The sequence below is a fragment of the Haliaeetus albicilla genome, chromosome 8, assembly GCF_947461875.1.
Source record: "Haliaeetus albicilla chromosome 8, bHalAlb1.1, whole genome shotgun sequence".
In the NCBI taxonomy this organism is placed as follows: Eukaryota; Metazoa; Chordata; class Aves; order Accipitriformes; family Accipitridae; genus Haliaeetus; species Haliaeetus albicilla.
The window spans coordinates 10,113,304-10,127,668 of record NC_091490.1 but is presented as its reverse complement, the minus strand read 5'-3'; the positions used below and the strand labels follow the sequence as shown (position 1 = coordinate 10,127,668).

Genomic DNA, 14,365 nt, shown 5'->3' with positions numbered 1-14,365 from the left:
ATATATATATACACACCCATGAGAGGGAGATGTATGCGTATGTGTTGCAAACGCCAGGTTATCAGCATCGGAGGAGCATAAAAGTGAAAGAGCTCGGGAAAGATCCCCCAGCCCTGACACACGCCTGCGGGACAGACTTCCCACCTCCCCGAGCAACTCTCAGCACAGTTATTCATCTCTTTTCCCTTCCGGTCGAGAAATCCTCCCCGATCGCAGCGCTGGCAGCGAGGGAGGAGGATGCGACGGAGTCCGCGGAGAAGCCCCGGCTCTGCCATAGCTGCTTCAAGTGGAGATGTGCGGCCGAATCTGCCCGCTCCTGCCCGCTCTTCGGGGTCCCCCCAAGCCTGTGCACCGAGTCGTTAGGGCTTGAGTAATTGTGACCGGCATTTGGAAGCGGGGCCGCGCAGCTGTTTGGCCCGGCTCCCCGGTATTAGTGCTGGAGATTTTATCACCAAATGCTCGCACCTGTTAACGGCAGCGACTGGCAATTCATCACCGCGGATTCTCACACTGCTGAACGCGGCTCTGGGGAGGGGAGGGGGGGGAGATGTCCCCCTGGCACCCCCTTGGAGGAAACCATCCCCTTCCTCCCTCCCCAGGCATCTTCCCCCGGGAAAGCGGCTACGCGTTTGCAGAACCTCTAAGGAACGGGGAGGGGGAACACCTACGAGAGTGGTTCGGTGTATCCGAGGCAGAGACAGGGACAACGGGCTGCCACAGCCACCCACGGGACGTGGGGTGGGCGGCCGCGGCCGTGTCCGTGTCCCCCACCCTGCGCCGGGGTGGCCGCCCCGGCCTTGCTTTGGGAAGGGGCGACCGCAGGCGGGGGAACGGGGCTCTGCCACCCGCGGGGACACCGCCGTGGCTCCCCGGGGGGGTGGCTGGGGTGTCTCTGCTTACAGGGAAAATCCTCCCGCTTCGGCTGCAGCCGCGGCAAGGTGGGTGTCCGCCGCCCACCGCCTCCTCCCTGCCAGCCGTCGGGGAACGCTGCGCCTCGGGGGGGGAGCGATGGCAGGAGAGCGGCGGACGGGAGATCCCGAGGCCGGAGGAGATTCCTCGTCCTGGAAGGTGCCTGGGGCCTGGCCGGGCCGCGAGTGGGCCACCTCGGAAAGTGGTACCCGGCCGGGCCAGCCCCGTCCGCCGGGGATGGGGGACTCGGGTGTTCTCCCAGCACGCCGCGGACACGCACAGCCTTCGCTTTGGGTATTTCTCGGGTGGGGGGGAGGCTTGGCTGAGCGTTCGTCCCCTCCTGCCGCCCCGCACCTGCCGGGCGGCAGCATCCCTTCCGCGGGTGGGGGCCCGTGGGAGCCCTCGGGGGGGGGGGGGGGGCCGGGTTTCCAGGCAGGGTGCTCCGGGCTCGGTGACGTGTCGGTGACGTGAACGTGTGCAGAAGGGGGAGCGGGGATCCCCAAATTCACACGACCCCTCAAGGAGGCCGAGGGCTCGGCCCTGGCGGAGCGAGGGTCTCCGCCGGCGAGGCTGCCGGAGGGCGGCAGCTCAGCCTCCAGCCCCGGGGGTGGGCAGCCCTCGGGAGGCGAAGGGACCCTCCGCGACCCCCGGGAGGAGGGAGGCGGCCGTCACATCCCGCGGGAAAGGGCCCTGCGAGCCTCCAGCACCGCGGGGTCCCCTGGGGAGGGGAGGGGGGCGGCTTTATCCAGCCCCCCCCCCCCCGCAGCAGCCGGCTCCGGGCGTAGCCGGGGGCATCCGAGCGGCGGGGGAGCGGGCAGCGCCTTTCCTCGAAAGCATCCCCGCCGGGGGCGGGGGCCGCGCTCCCCGGGGACCCGGGCCGGGCCGGGCCGGGCAGCCCCTCGCCGTGCCCCGCGGGGGCTGCGGCGGGCGCCACGTGATGCCGGGGCGGCCGTATAAAAGGCCTGGGGAGCGCTGGCAGGAGGCGCAGAGTGGGAGCGTTTCCACCGGGTCCCAGCTCGGGAGGGGTGGGGAGGGGGGAGCCGCCTTCCCAACTTCTGCCCTCCCCCCTCCCTCTTCCCCCGCCCCTCCCTCCCTCCCTCCCTCCCCCAGCCGAGGAGCCGCCGCCCCCCCCCCCCCCTTTTATTATCATTATTACTATTATTTATTATCGCTGCTTCCAAGCTCCCTGCCCAGCCTCCGGGCGCCCCGTCCCTCCGCCCCCGCCCCGCGCCCCCCTCCGCCGCCCCTCCCTCCGCAGCCACCACCCCGCAGCTCTGCCGCGGCCCCGCCAGCAGCGGCGCGGCGAGCGGGGCGCGGAGCGGCGGCGCCGGGGCGCGGAGTCCCAGCGGCGGCCGCAGCCCTCCGGCACGGCCCCGGGCCCATCCCGGGAGCCGCCGCTAGGTGGGGGGGGGAGCCCGGCCCCGGCCGCCCCGGCCGCACAACAATGACTTTGGGCAGCAGCGGCGGCGGCGGCTGCGGGATCATGTCCGAGCGCTCCCCGGAGGAAGAGCCGCTCTCCGAGGTGGAGGACGCGGATATCGACGTGGTGGGCCCGCCCCAGGATGGGGGCAAGTACAGCGAGGACGAGGAGGAGGAGGAGGACGACGACGACGAGGAGGAGGAGGACGAGGAGGACGGCGGCGATCCGCTGGGGCTCGCCCTGCCGCGGAGCGGGGCCGCCAAGGCGCGCATGGGGGGTTCCCCGGAGCGGCTCTCCCCCGCCGGCGGCTCGGAGCCGGCGTGCGCCCGCGGCGCCGCGCCCGGGGAGAAGGCGCCCGCGGGCGGCGGCGGCGGCGGCGGCGGCGGGGGCGGCGGCGGCGGCGCGGGGGGGAAGAACCCGCTGGTGAAGCCGCCCTACTCCTACATCGCCCTCATCACCATGGCCATCCTGCAGAGCCCCAAGAAGCGGCTGACGCTGAGCGAGATCTGCGAGTTCATCAGCGGGCGCTTCCCCTACTACCGGGAGAAGTTCCCCGCCTGGCAGAACAGCATCCGCCACAACCTCTCCCTCAACGACTGCTTCGTCAAGATCCCCCGGGAGCCCGGCAACCCGGGCAAGGGCAACTACTGGACGCTGGACCCCGAGTCCGCCGACATGTTCGACAACGGGAGCTTCCTGCGCCGGAGGAAGCGCTTCAAGCGGCAGCAGCAGCTGCACCCGCCGCACCCCGAGCTGCTGCTGCGGGCCGGGGCCGCCGACCCCGCCGCCTTCCTGCCCGGCTTCGCCTACGGACCCTACGGCTACAACTACGGCCTGCAGCTCCAGGGCTACCCCCACCACCACCACCACCACCCCGGCGGCGGAGGCGGCGGCGGCGGCGCCGCGGGCGCCTTCCCCTTCCCGGCGCCGCACTGCCCGTTACCGGCTCCGCCGCCTCCCGCCGCCGCCGCCTCCGTCTTCTCCGCCGCCTCGGGGCTGCCCTCCTTCCTGGGCGGCGAGCTGAACTGCAGGAAGTCCTTCTACCACCCCCAGCTCAGCCCCACCGCCCTGCCCGCCGCCCTCCTCCAGACCCTGAAGCCGGACCCCACGCCCGCCGGCGGCGGTGCCGGCGGCGGCGGCGGCGGCACCGGCACCAACCACCCCTCCCGGCCCTCTTTTTCCATAGACAACATCATCGGGGGGGCCGTGCCCCCGCCGCCCAGCACCAACCCCAGCGCCGCGCCCGCCGCGCCCTACCCCGCCGGCCAGGCGGGCCCCCCGGCGCAGGTCCTGGCCGTGCTCAGCCCCGCCTTGGCCCCGGCACAGCCCCAGGTCAGCCTGGCACACGAGCCGCTCCTGCAGCCGGCCCAGAACTTTTCCAGTAAAATCACAACCCTGAGCAGCTGTCATTTTTAAAGTGTGCTGGTGGAAGGCGGGGGGGGGGGGGCTGGGGGCTGGGGGGGGTTGGGGGGGAGAGTCGCGAAGCAAACGGCCCCTTCCCAGCTCTCCCCCCCCCTCCTCCGAAACTGCTCCCCTTCCCTCTCCCCGCCCCCCCCCATCTCCTCCTGTTGTGTTTTAAGGTAGGAAATATTTTTTTTTTAATTTTTACTTTATTTCCAGGCTCTGTGGCATCCAGATCTGTTTGTGTCTCTTTGCTCGGGGGAAAAAAAAATATATATATATTAAATGAATCGGGAGGGCGGGAGGGGGGAAAGAATAACACGATTTGGTCCCGCAAGCGCCAAAGCGTATTTATAAAGTGGCCGTAACCTAAGCTGAGACCTGGGCTGATTGAACACGCAACGTCTTGCGGGGGGTGAGGGGGGGGGATGTTAAGAAAGAAACGGTCTTAGGGGTCGGAAATGTTTCCTTTGAGAGGTGCGGGTTTTCCGCGGGGGTCCCCCAAATCGCCTGGGAAAGTGGCCGGGGGAGTTGCAGACGCCCCCGGTCGCAGCGAGCCCGTTTTCGTTCCTGCAAATCTCTCTCCCGGGCGGTTTTGCCATGTGTGTCTGTCTCTCCCCGGCTCTCAAAGAAAATGTTTTAATGGTTCGATCTTATTTTTAGTTTCTTTGAAGCTTCGGGTTTGGTTTTAAAAGGCACTGTTTAGGGTTTCTTTATTTTTAAGAAGAAGAAAAGTCGGTGAAACTCAGGACTGCGGTTTATTTTTTTTCTTTCTTTTTCTTTTTTTTTTTTTTTTTCCAATGAGACATTCAAATGCACGTTTAAAAGAAAATCCGATCCGTCAGGAAGTTTGGAGAATTCCCGTACTATTTTTTTTTTTTTGATCCCCGTTTTCCCACCCCCTCCGTGCGTGGGTTTTTTGGTGTATTGGTAATTATTTGTATATAGATTATTCGGGAGCTAATGAGCGGAGTCCAGTTAACTCCTCACTGGTTGTGCATCCGTCATATCTATTTTATTGAGAGAATCTGTGAATAATTTGATGTGGAAAAGGCAACAGAATTTTGTCCACCGTTGGTGTAAATTAATAAATGTTTGTGACCTGGTTAAAAAAAAATAATAATAATCCCAATCGTTCTTTGCGATGTCCTTTGTCACGCTGAGAGCCGAGAGCCCCGCTCGGGCCTCGGGGAAGCGAGCGGCTCCGCCGGCCGCGGAGTTTCGCCGCCCGAAGCCGGCGGGGCTGAGCCCTCCCCTCCGCGGCCGGGCGCGCAGCTTGCGCGGGGCTGCTCCGCGCCGCCTCCCTTCTTCCCACGGCTGCAGGCTGCCACACCGGCGGTGCGAGGCGGGGGCGGGGGGGGGGTCCACCCGCTTTGGGTCCACGGGCCGGCAAGGGAAAGGACCCCCCGGATTTTTTTGGTTTTGTTAATTTTGTTAATTTTATTTTTTTTATTTCTTTGATTGCTTTTTGGTTTGTCGTCCCCCGTCCCCGTCCCCCCCCAAAAAAAAAACCCCACAACCCTGCCTGTTTCCAGGGGCAGGGAGGTGGGGGCCGGGAGAAAAGTTCTCTCCCCCCCCCCCCGCCTCCTTTTATTTTGTTTGGAAAAGTTGACACATGAGAAAATAAGTTGGAGGGTTTCCCCCCCGCACACACGTCCCCCTTGGGCCTGCAGCATTTGAATGACCGAATGAAACTTGATCTCCGCCTAAATTTTGCAACAACTTACAAAGTAAATAAACATCTTCAAGCGCTCCCTTCTCCTCCAAACTTCCCCCCCCCCCCCCCCCCCATTTATTTATTTCAGGGACCAAACGTGCCTCTTTGGTTTGTTTGTTGGCAGGGACCCTGATCTAAAGAATCGAGGCCTTTCTGCCCGTGCAGCCAGCTGAAGGAGAAGGAGAAAAAGAAAAAAAAAAAGCTGAGACGTACGAGGCAGGGAGCGGGGGACGGAGCCGGTCCCCGGGCGAGCGGGGCTTTGCGCGGGGCCCGCCGGGGCGCAGGCAGGAGCCGGGCGGTGTGCGCCGGAGGCCGGGGGGGGGTGTTTGGGGGGGTGGGTCGGCCTTTCTTTTCTCTTCCCCCCCTCCTCTGCCCCTGTCTGTGCCACCTCGAACCTCCGCGCAGTTTGTTGATGTTGTTCCTGAACGTGCCGCCTCCCCGCAGCGAGCGGTCTCACATCTCGCCTTCACACACATTTGCTTTTGAAAAGCGATCTTCGTGTCCGGCACTTGGTTGTCTCCCTTTCATGTCCAGCTCCTACAAAAGGGGCTACAAGACTCGACATGGGAGAAAAGAGGAGGCCAATGAATCTATTTTCCAGATTGCCAAGCACATGGTTGGAAATTGAAGGGGCTTTTGTAGCATTTCCCCTTCCTCCCTCCCTCCCCGCTCCTTTTCTTTTGCTTGTGTGCAAATTGTTCAATTGCTCTGGCAGGGGTGTTCCTGACAAGCTCATTACTAGAAGGTGCCAGACCCCTCCTCTCCCTCTCCCCCGAAGTCTTTGATGAAGTTAAAATGCGCTGATAGCTGCTCTCGGGGCTATCTTTGTTCAGCCTCCTTTAATAACCGAGCCTGCTTTGAGGAGACGGGATCCGAAGGAAGAAAGCGATGTGCAGCGAGGCTGGGTGGTGGTTGTGTGTCTGGAAGGGGGAAGGCGGGGGGGGGTATTTTAATAGTAGCGATTTTTAATTTTTTTTTTTCTTCTTTTTTGGCTTGGTTGTTTGCGAAGTGCGGGAGGAAAATGAGCCAAGGGTGCCAGGAGCGGATAAGAAATAGCAGCCCGTGCCCGTGGGGCTGAACGAGCGCGTCTCGCCCCTGCAGCCCCCGCTGGGTGCAGGGGGTTCTCCAAGTTGGTGGTCTCAGGGTTTGGAGGGATGGAGGGGGGGTCCTCTCTGCAGGGAAGCGGTTTTTCCCCGGAGAGACCCCTTCCCCCACACGCTCAGGGGAGGGGGCTCGGGGATTTCTGGGGCTGGGACACCTTTCCCCGGCTCCGTTCCCCTTCTTTTGCCTTGCGGAGTCATTGCGGGGTTTTAAACCGAGGTCGCCGGCCGGGATTGAAGCTGAGCTGACTTGGGAGCGGGGGGATTTTCCCCCCTTAACCGGGAGCCGCCGTACCCCCCGCAGGCAGGGCCGGGCGGGCCGCCCGCTGCCGGAGCTGCCGCCCGGGCTGGGCTCGGCTCTCCCGGGCCTGCGGGCACGGGCACCGTTGCTTTGGGTTTTTTTTTTGTTTGTTTGTTTGTTTTTTTGGGGGGGGGAAGATCCCCAAACGGCTCTAACTTTAGATTTTTCCCATCTCCTAAATTTCCCTCAGGCACCCGAGCTCTTTCCGTGCCCCGGTCAAACTCACGCCGCCTGCAAATACCTGCGTCGCTTGGGGAGACCGGGGCGGGGGGGAATCGGCGGAGACCCCCCGGGAATCGGCTCTCCCCCCCCAGCCACCGGGGCGGGAAGGGCCCGGGGGGGGTCCTCTGGGGTCGGGAACCCCTGGCCCGGCTCGGCTTGGGGGGTTAACGTGAAATCTTGCCTCGGCGAGGCAGGACGGATAATGGCTCTTAATTACGGGGCTAGCTGGCTCCGCAGCCCCGATCTTCACGGGACATTATTTTTAAGCGTTCAGCGAGGATCATTTTTCACGCCTCGCTGCCTAAAGGAGGGTTTTATTTATTTACTGGGGGGGGGGGAGGCGGGGAGGACACCAGCAATAACCGAGCACTGAAAGGAAAATAATTAGCTGTTGCAGCCGCTGCTTGGGAGTCCCTGGCCAAAAAGGCGGCCCGGCATTTCCCTTCCGTCTCGTCCGTAGGCGAATCCTCCCGGTTCGCGGTGTTGCTTTCGGTGGTTGTTTTGACCGTGTTTAAACCCCGGGCAAAGCCGGGCCGGCGGCGACCCCCCGCTCCCGCCGCGGGGCCCGATCCTTTGCCGCAGGTTTGGTATTTTTTTATTATTTTTTTCCCCATTCTCCCTTTCTCGCCGGGGCTAGGCTCGGTGGCTGCTTCCGAGCAGGGGGAATGCGGGTTTCCCCGCCTTGCTTTGCCTTTGGTCAGACATCTGTGGAGCTGATGAATTTTTTTTAAATTTTTTTTTGTAATGTGCCCCACTCCTCTCCTTTCTATATATCAGAAGAAGGGCTTGTAACTGAAACGCGATGCTCTCCACGTATTTACGTCGCAGTGGTTTCCCGTGCGTAGGCAGCCCGGGCGAAGCGGACAACGGGGGTTTCTCCTCGGGTTTATCGGGGCGGGATAAAACGATCCTGCCCCGGAATATTCCCGTCCGGACGGCAGCGCGGGGCAAGGAGGGATAATTTCTTTCTCCTCTTTCGCTTAAGTAAGCCCGTGTAAAGCAGAACGAGTCCCGAGGAAGGAAGCGAGTGGCTCCGACCCACCACCGCCTGCGGGGTGCGGGGTGCGGGGTGCGGGACCCCGGCCCGGCCGGCCCCGCTGCACCGCCCGCTCGGCCCTCGCCTCCTGCCTCCTCCCCTGGCACCTTCTGCTTTCCATTACTGCCGATTTGGAGAATTAGGAAAGGTCAAGATCTTATTCCTTTCTCCAGTAGCTTTTTGGTTTTCTCTTTCTAGTTGCTCGCAGCCCCAAACAAAAATAAATCAACCTGGATTAGAGAAACCGCTTTTAGACATCGAGAGCATCTTTTCCAATAGCTCGGCTCTTCCTCCGCGACTGCCCCGGCCCTTCCCTGTGACTGCGCAGAAACTCCCGTTTTCACGGTGGATTTAAGATTTAATAATAACGCCCAGTCTCCCTGTGCCCCAGTGCCCGACCTGAAAACATTTTCCTGACTCGTAACTTTGCAAAATAGCTGCCCTCCAGCATCTTCTTTCCCTCCCCATCTCCCTTTCGTTTCTGTGCTTTCCCGGCACAGAAACTAGAGAAACGCGGTTTTTAAAAAAAACCCTCGTGTTCCGATCTGGGGAGGGCGGGAGGAGTTGTCGCAGCCGACTCAGCCGCAGGAAAATTGCTTTGGAAATTAAGTTGGTGCTTTTGAAATCCTCCTCGAGATGTTCGCGGTAGGTCAGGGCCCTGCACTCGCCCCTCCGTCTGTCTGTCGGGCGAGGAGAAGGGCCAGGGCTCCGCGCTCTCCACTCGCCTCCCGGACCACGGCTTGTCTTTCCTTCCTCCTTCTTTTCCTCGCCTTTTCTTCCTCGTCCCCTCTTTTTTCCTTTTTTCTTTCTCTTTTCTCACTCTCGCCCTCTTCTTTCTTTCTTCTTCCCTTCTTACTATATTTCTTTCTCTCGTTCCCCTTTTTCTGACTTTCGCTCTTCTATTTACCTGTCTTTTCCCTGTTCTCCCTCTTTTCCTTTCTTTTAATCTCTTTTTCTCTCTCCCCTCCCCTCTTTCGAACTCTCTCTATTTCGTTTTCATTCTCTTTCTCCCTCTTTCCTTCTTTCTTTTTTATTTCTTTTTGTGTGTGTGTTTCCCCCCCTCTGTTTCTCTTATCTTTCTTTTCTCTTTCTCGTTCTCTCTCCCCTTTTCCTTTTCCTCTCTTTTGCTTTCTCTCTCTCTTTCCCTCTTTTATTTTCTCTCTCTTGCTCTTTATCTTTCTCCCTCTTTTCCTCTTTCTCCCCCCCTCCCTCTTTCTCTCTCTGCCGGTGTTTCCAGTCTCACCCGCTTCGTCTCGGGTTCATCGAGGGCCACTTACCCTCTCTCTCCAGGTTTCCAGCTCAGTCCACCCCCGGGAATTTCTCGCCTGGCCGCAGCGAGGAGGGGGAGTCTCTCCTCCTTTGAACCAGGGGAGACGCCAGCGGTCCCCCCCCCTCCCCCGGGCTCAGCGGTTCCCCTGCCTGTGCCTGGTGGGCTGCGGGGCAGCTCAGGGCGCGTTTCCCGGAGCCCAGCACCCCGGCCGGCAGCACGGCGGCCCCGGGAGCACATCCCCGTACCCCCCGCTTTTCACCGGCCCGTCGGTGCGTTTACCGGCGGCGGGGGGGGGATCCGGCCCAGGCTGCAGAGGCGAGCGTGTGCCGGTCCCCGCTCCCCCCGGGCTCGGACGGGGCCCGACGCCCGTGCGGGACCAGTTCGCGTTTTATTATTTCATTAACTAAGATGCAACTTGGCTCTCCAAGCCCGTGGCAGCAACAGGTGACGCTGCGATCCGGGACGGGAGAAAAAAAAAAAACAACAAACCCACTCTCGGCAGGGTTCGATCGCGCGTTTCCAACCCTTCTTCATCATTCAAATGCTAATGACCTCCTCGGGTGGACGGTACCGGGATGCGCCCGCCCGCCGCCGGGGAAGGGGCTCGCCCGCCGCCGGGGAAGGGGCTCGCCCGCCCGGCCCGGCCCCGCCGGGCAGCCGGCCCCGAGCAGCCCGGAGCCCGGTGGCCTTTCCCAGCCGGGGGCAGACGGGTTGCCTCGCTTCCTAACCGCCCTGGCTGCCCGCATCCCTCCCCCTGGGATCCGGATAAATTAGATCTATGGACATGGAGTGAATGATCGTCGTTCGTCTCTCCGTGTGCCGAAGCAGGTCTCGTAAACCCGAATGAAAACCTGCAAGGGAGATAAAGTCCCCGTTGAGAGGTCGGGCGGGAGCCCGAGGGGGTGTGATGGGTTTGTGTGGCAGTTCCTGCAGGGGAAGCTTCGTGTTGGTGCCTCGGAATCTTTCTAATTACCGATCTGGTGGTGTTTCTCCCACACCCCCCCCCGATCCTTTCTGGGTACCGAGGGTCGGGCGCCGTGTCGCAGGGTGACAGAGAAGCGCTTTTCGGGGCCGTCCCTGTCCCTTTCGATCAGATTTCGATTTCCTCGCTTTAACTGGCCTTTTAAGCGAAATTACATTCCTCTTTCGTTAGTACCGGGGTTTCGAAACGGGTTAAACCGACACCGGCGATTCCTTTCATTCTCGCTAAAATTCCCAGATACTCCACTTTTTGCTGCCGACGGAGGCGAGCGGAGAGTCCTCGGGAAGCCCGTGTAACCTGAATGAGCCCCCACTCCCCCCCCCAAATCCCTCCTCAGCAGTGAGAGCCGTCTGCGGGGCACAGGATCGCCTTTAATTCCAGCCGGACTCCCTGCAAAATCCGTGGGAATTTTTTCCCCCACCCGGACGAGATTACCTGGGGTCCCCCCATGGTGACCTCCCCCTCAGCCCTGGGTGGAGACGGGGACACACACACACACAGAACAAGACCCCGCGTGTAGGAAACCCCACGGGAGCCGTGCTAGGGTCACCCCCGGCCGCAGCTCAGCCGCGGCGGGCCGGACCCCCGAGGGGCTGGGGATGGAGGGGCCGCCGCTGTCGCTTTAAATTTAAACAAAGTAAGTGGAGAAAGAAAAACTTCCCCCGTCTGAGGTTGGGGCCAAAATAATGCCAAGGTCCAGCCAGACGGACTCCCCTCGCCTCGGACCGCGGGTCCCCTCTTCAGCGGCGGGGTGGAGGTCCCGGTGGTCCCCGGAGGGGAGGGAGATGTGAAGGGGCTGGCGGGGCAATGCTGGGCCCCCCCCTCCCGCCTGCAGCGCTCCTGTGATCTCCTCTTCCCAGGAGAGAGACGTGGCCGCAAAATAGAGGCAACAAAAGGAGCGAGCAGGGCCCGGCCGAGAGCCGGGGCCGGCGGGGGAAGACGCCCTCCGAGCCGGCGAGGGCTGCAGCGCCGAGCACCCACCGCCGGCCCGGGGGGGGCTGTGGGGCTGAACCCCTTCCCTAGGTGAGCAGGGTCTCCCAGCGACGCTCTCCTGGATCTGTGTCTCCCAAACGCACCTTCCCACCTCTAACCCCCCGAGATTTTACTGGGGTTATTTCTGAAATGCCCTTTCCTCCCCCTCCCCCCTTTTTTTCCCCTTTTTTTCTTTTTCTTATTTAATTACTTCGCTTGCAAAACCCCAGGCCACTGCCACCTAACGCGGATCCCGGCACTGAAATCCACGTCTCCTCTGTGACTTACAACCCAAATCCCAGTCCCATGACCTTTCTCTTCGCCCCCCCCGCCCCGGGTCCCCCACCCTGGGTCATGTGGGACACGAGTAAATTTATCCACCCTGGTGGAAAGGCCTCCCTTCCGCAGTTGCTCCGGAGAAGCCCGACACGTTTCACAAGGAGGATAATTTCATTTTCCCACCTTTCTCTCTCTCTTTCCCTCTTCTTTTTAATTCGGTTTTAATTTCATTTTCCTCCCCGCCCCACAACGCTCCCATCTCCTCTCGGGCATGCTCCTACTCCGTGTATCTCTTTCAATAAGCCCCTGACAAGAGGATCACTTCAGAGGGACGTTTCTGACGGCTCTTGAGCTCCCGATCGTCTAAAAGGGCATTTTTGGCCTCCCGGGAGCTGCGGCGAGCTGAGCCCCGGCTGCGTCCCTCGCCCCGGGGCTCCCCTCCCGCCGCACCGCGGAGGGTCCCACAACCCCTGCGCTCTGCCCCAAGGAGCTGAAGTTGTGGCTGGGGGCAGGGACCCCCCCCCTTAGCCCTGCGGGAGGGGAGACCCACCCGCGGCCGCCTCTCCGTCCCTCCCGTGGCTCCGGCCGGTCCTTCCACGTCCCCCCGCAATCCCGGCCGCTCTTCCCCGCCCCAGCTCCCGGGGGGAGACCGCGCCTTCGGGTCCCCTCGGGGAACCGGGACTGGCGAAACCGCCCACCCCGGGTGTTCCCGTCCCCCCTCGTCCCCCCGCCCCAGCCCAAGTGCTTTTTCCAGCTGCAGCCGGAGGTTGGGAACCTGTGGCCAGGCTGCGGGGGGGGGTCCCCCCCTTCCTCCCCATCTCTGCTGAGAGGTGGGTGGCATTAGGAATAGGTGCTCCCGGGGGCAGTACCGCAGTCACAGAGCTTATGTGCCAGGGAGGCATCTCCGGAGGGTCGTGCAGCCCCTCAGGGAGGCCGGGGCCAAGCGGTGCCCCCCCCCAGACCCTGCACCCCCGGAGCGCCGGGCCCCTCCGTCCCTGTCGCAGCGCGCCTCGGCCCCTTCCCCGCCCGCGACGGGCGCTCCGAGGGGGGGAGCCCGGAGCCGCCCCCCCCGGTCCGGCCCCGGGCGCTTGGCGGATGCTGGGCATGGACGGCCGGGTGCGGGTGCCGGAGCCGGAGCCGGTGCCGCCAGCTCCGCCGTCGGGGCCGGCTGGAGGAAGAGACTCCGCCGCCGCAAACCGCGTGTGAACCGGTTCGGATTGCGCCGAATCCCCCCCCCCCTTTTTTTTTTTTTGGCGCTGCCAGCCGTGGGCACGCTGCGGGTTCTGCCCGGAGTGGGGATTTACCCCAACCTCAGGGAGGTGTCGGGCACGTTTTGGTGAAAGAAATGAAAACTCGGCTCTGAGCGGCGCTTTCTGGTCTTTCCCCTCCGTTCTTGCCCGGTAAACTCCTGCCCACGGGCTCCCGTGGAAAAAAAATGGCGAGAAATTGATAGAAACCACTCGTTTCCCGGCCCCGCTCAGAGATCGCGAAAGATATTCGGGAAAGCGTCGCTGAAATCCCGGGGAGCCCGATTTCAGGCGCTGCTATCGGCTGCTGGCGACGAAAGACGGGCAGTACATTCTCCCATATAGAAAATACACATATTGTAGCCCCCCGCCAGATCCAGTTGATGTTATGGTCGATACTCCCAGAATTTTCCTTTTGCTTTTGCACAGTATTCCTTGGTCGCGCTTTTTTACGTGCCCGGGACGGAACAGATGGGAAATATTCATCGAGAGGGAAGGGTGTCTTGGGATAATAAGAAACGCGGGTCCTTTTTTTAAATATCTTTTCTCGCCAAAATTTCGAAGGGAAAAAATAAAAATGCGGGAAAGCAACGTAGCAGCGCCGATGAGAAATAATAAAGGCGAATCAATCGGAAACGAACGTTTCCCCGCAAACCAAGTGGCGAAAAGTGGATTTCCAGCGCGGGGCCGGGCCAAGGGAGAGAGTCTCACCGCCCAACCCGCAAGGTGCCTCGGCGGGGGGGCTTTAGCACCCACCGATTGTATCGTTTTCCCCGCTCCCGGCGAGGCCACGGGGCAGAGATCGACCCTCGCTCCTTTCCCGCTCCCAAATCCCGCGCCTCTTTCCCGCGGGCGGGAGCGGACTCCTTTCCCGCGCTCCCTCCCCCCCCCCGCTCTCCCCGGGCTGGAAACTGACCAGAATTGGTCAATTTCATCTTCCGCGGGAGCGGGGGCGGCTCCGCGCTGCCCCCACCGCGGTTCGGTTGTTTTCCCTCGGCCTCTTTCCCCGGGAAGGTTTAAATAAACTGATACCTCCCCCCTCCTCGCCGACACACACATTTTTGTTTGCATCTGGGTACTGGTGTTATTTCTCGGGCTGCCCCGAGGGGAAAGGTGCGGGGTTTTGCTGGGTTGGTGGTGGTTTTTAAGGAGGGAGAGGCACGGAGGGAGGGAGGGCTGTGCCCGGGGGGGGGGTGGCTGCCGCCTTTATTTTAATGTCATTATAGTTGCCGTGGCAACCCATTGGATCACTCCTCCTGGAATGAACCTTGTGACAATGGTTGGTTTGAGAGAAATCGGTAAATGTGCAACCGAGGGATACAGCTACATTACCGCGAACAACAGCGAGGGTTTAACATGTGACCCTTCCAATTATACTGATGATACCTCCGTGCAGCTGCCTCCGCCGCGCTGCGAACATGTGGCTATTTGGGAGGTTTTGGGAGGGGTCCTGGGGCTGTTTTGGGGGCACAGGCTGGTGGGGATGGGGCCGCAGCCCGCACGCCTCTG

At 61.9% G+C, this 14,365-nt stretch overlaps 1 protein-coding gene across 1 annotated transcript; it reads left to right on the top strand.

Annotated features, from left to right (window-relative positions):
• The first annotated feature begins 1,863 nt into the window (after positions 1 to 1,863).
• On the top strand, positions 1,864 to 4,519 carry FOXD2 (forkhead box D2). The gene is given in 3 exon segments (XM_069788793.1): positions 1,864 to 3,176; positions 3,179 to 3,234; positions 3,236 to 4,519. Coding segments are annotated over 3 exon segments (1,389 nt in total). The 5' UTR covers positions 1,864 to 2,353; the 3' UTR covers positions 3,746 to 4,519.
• Positions 4,520 to 14,365: the final 9,846 nt, after the last annotated feature.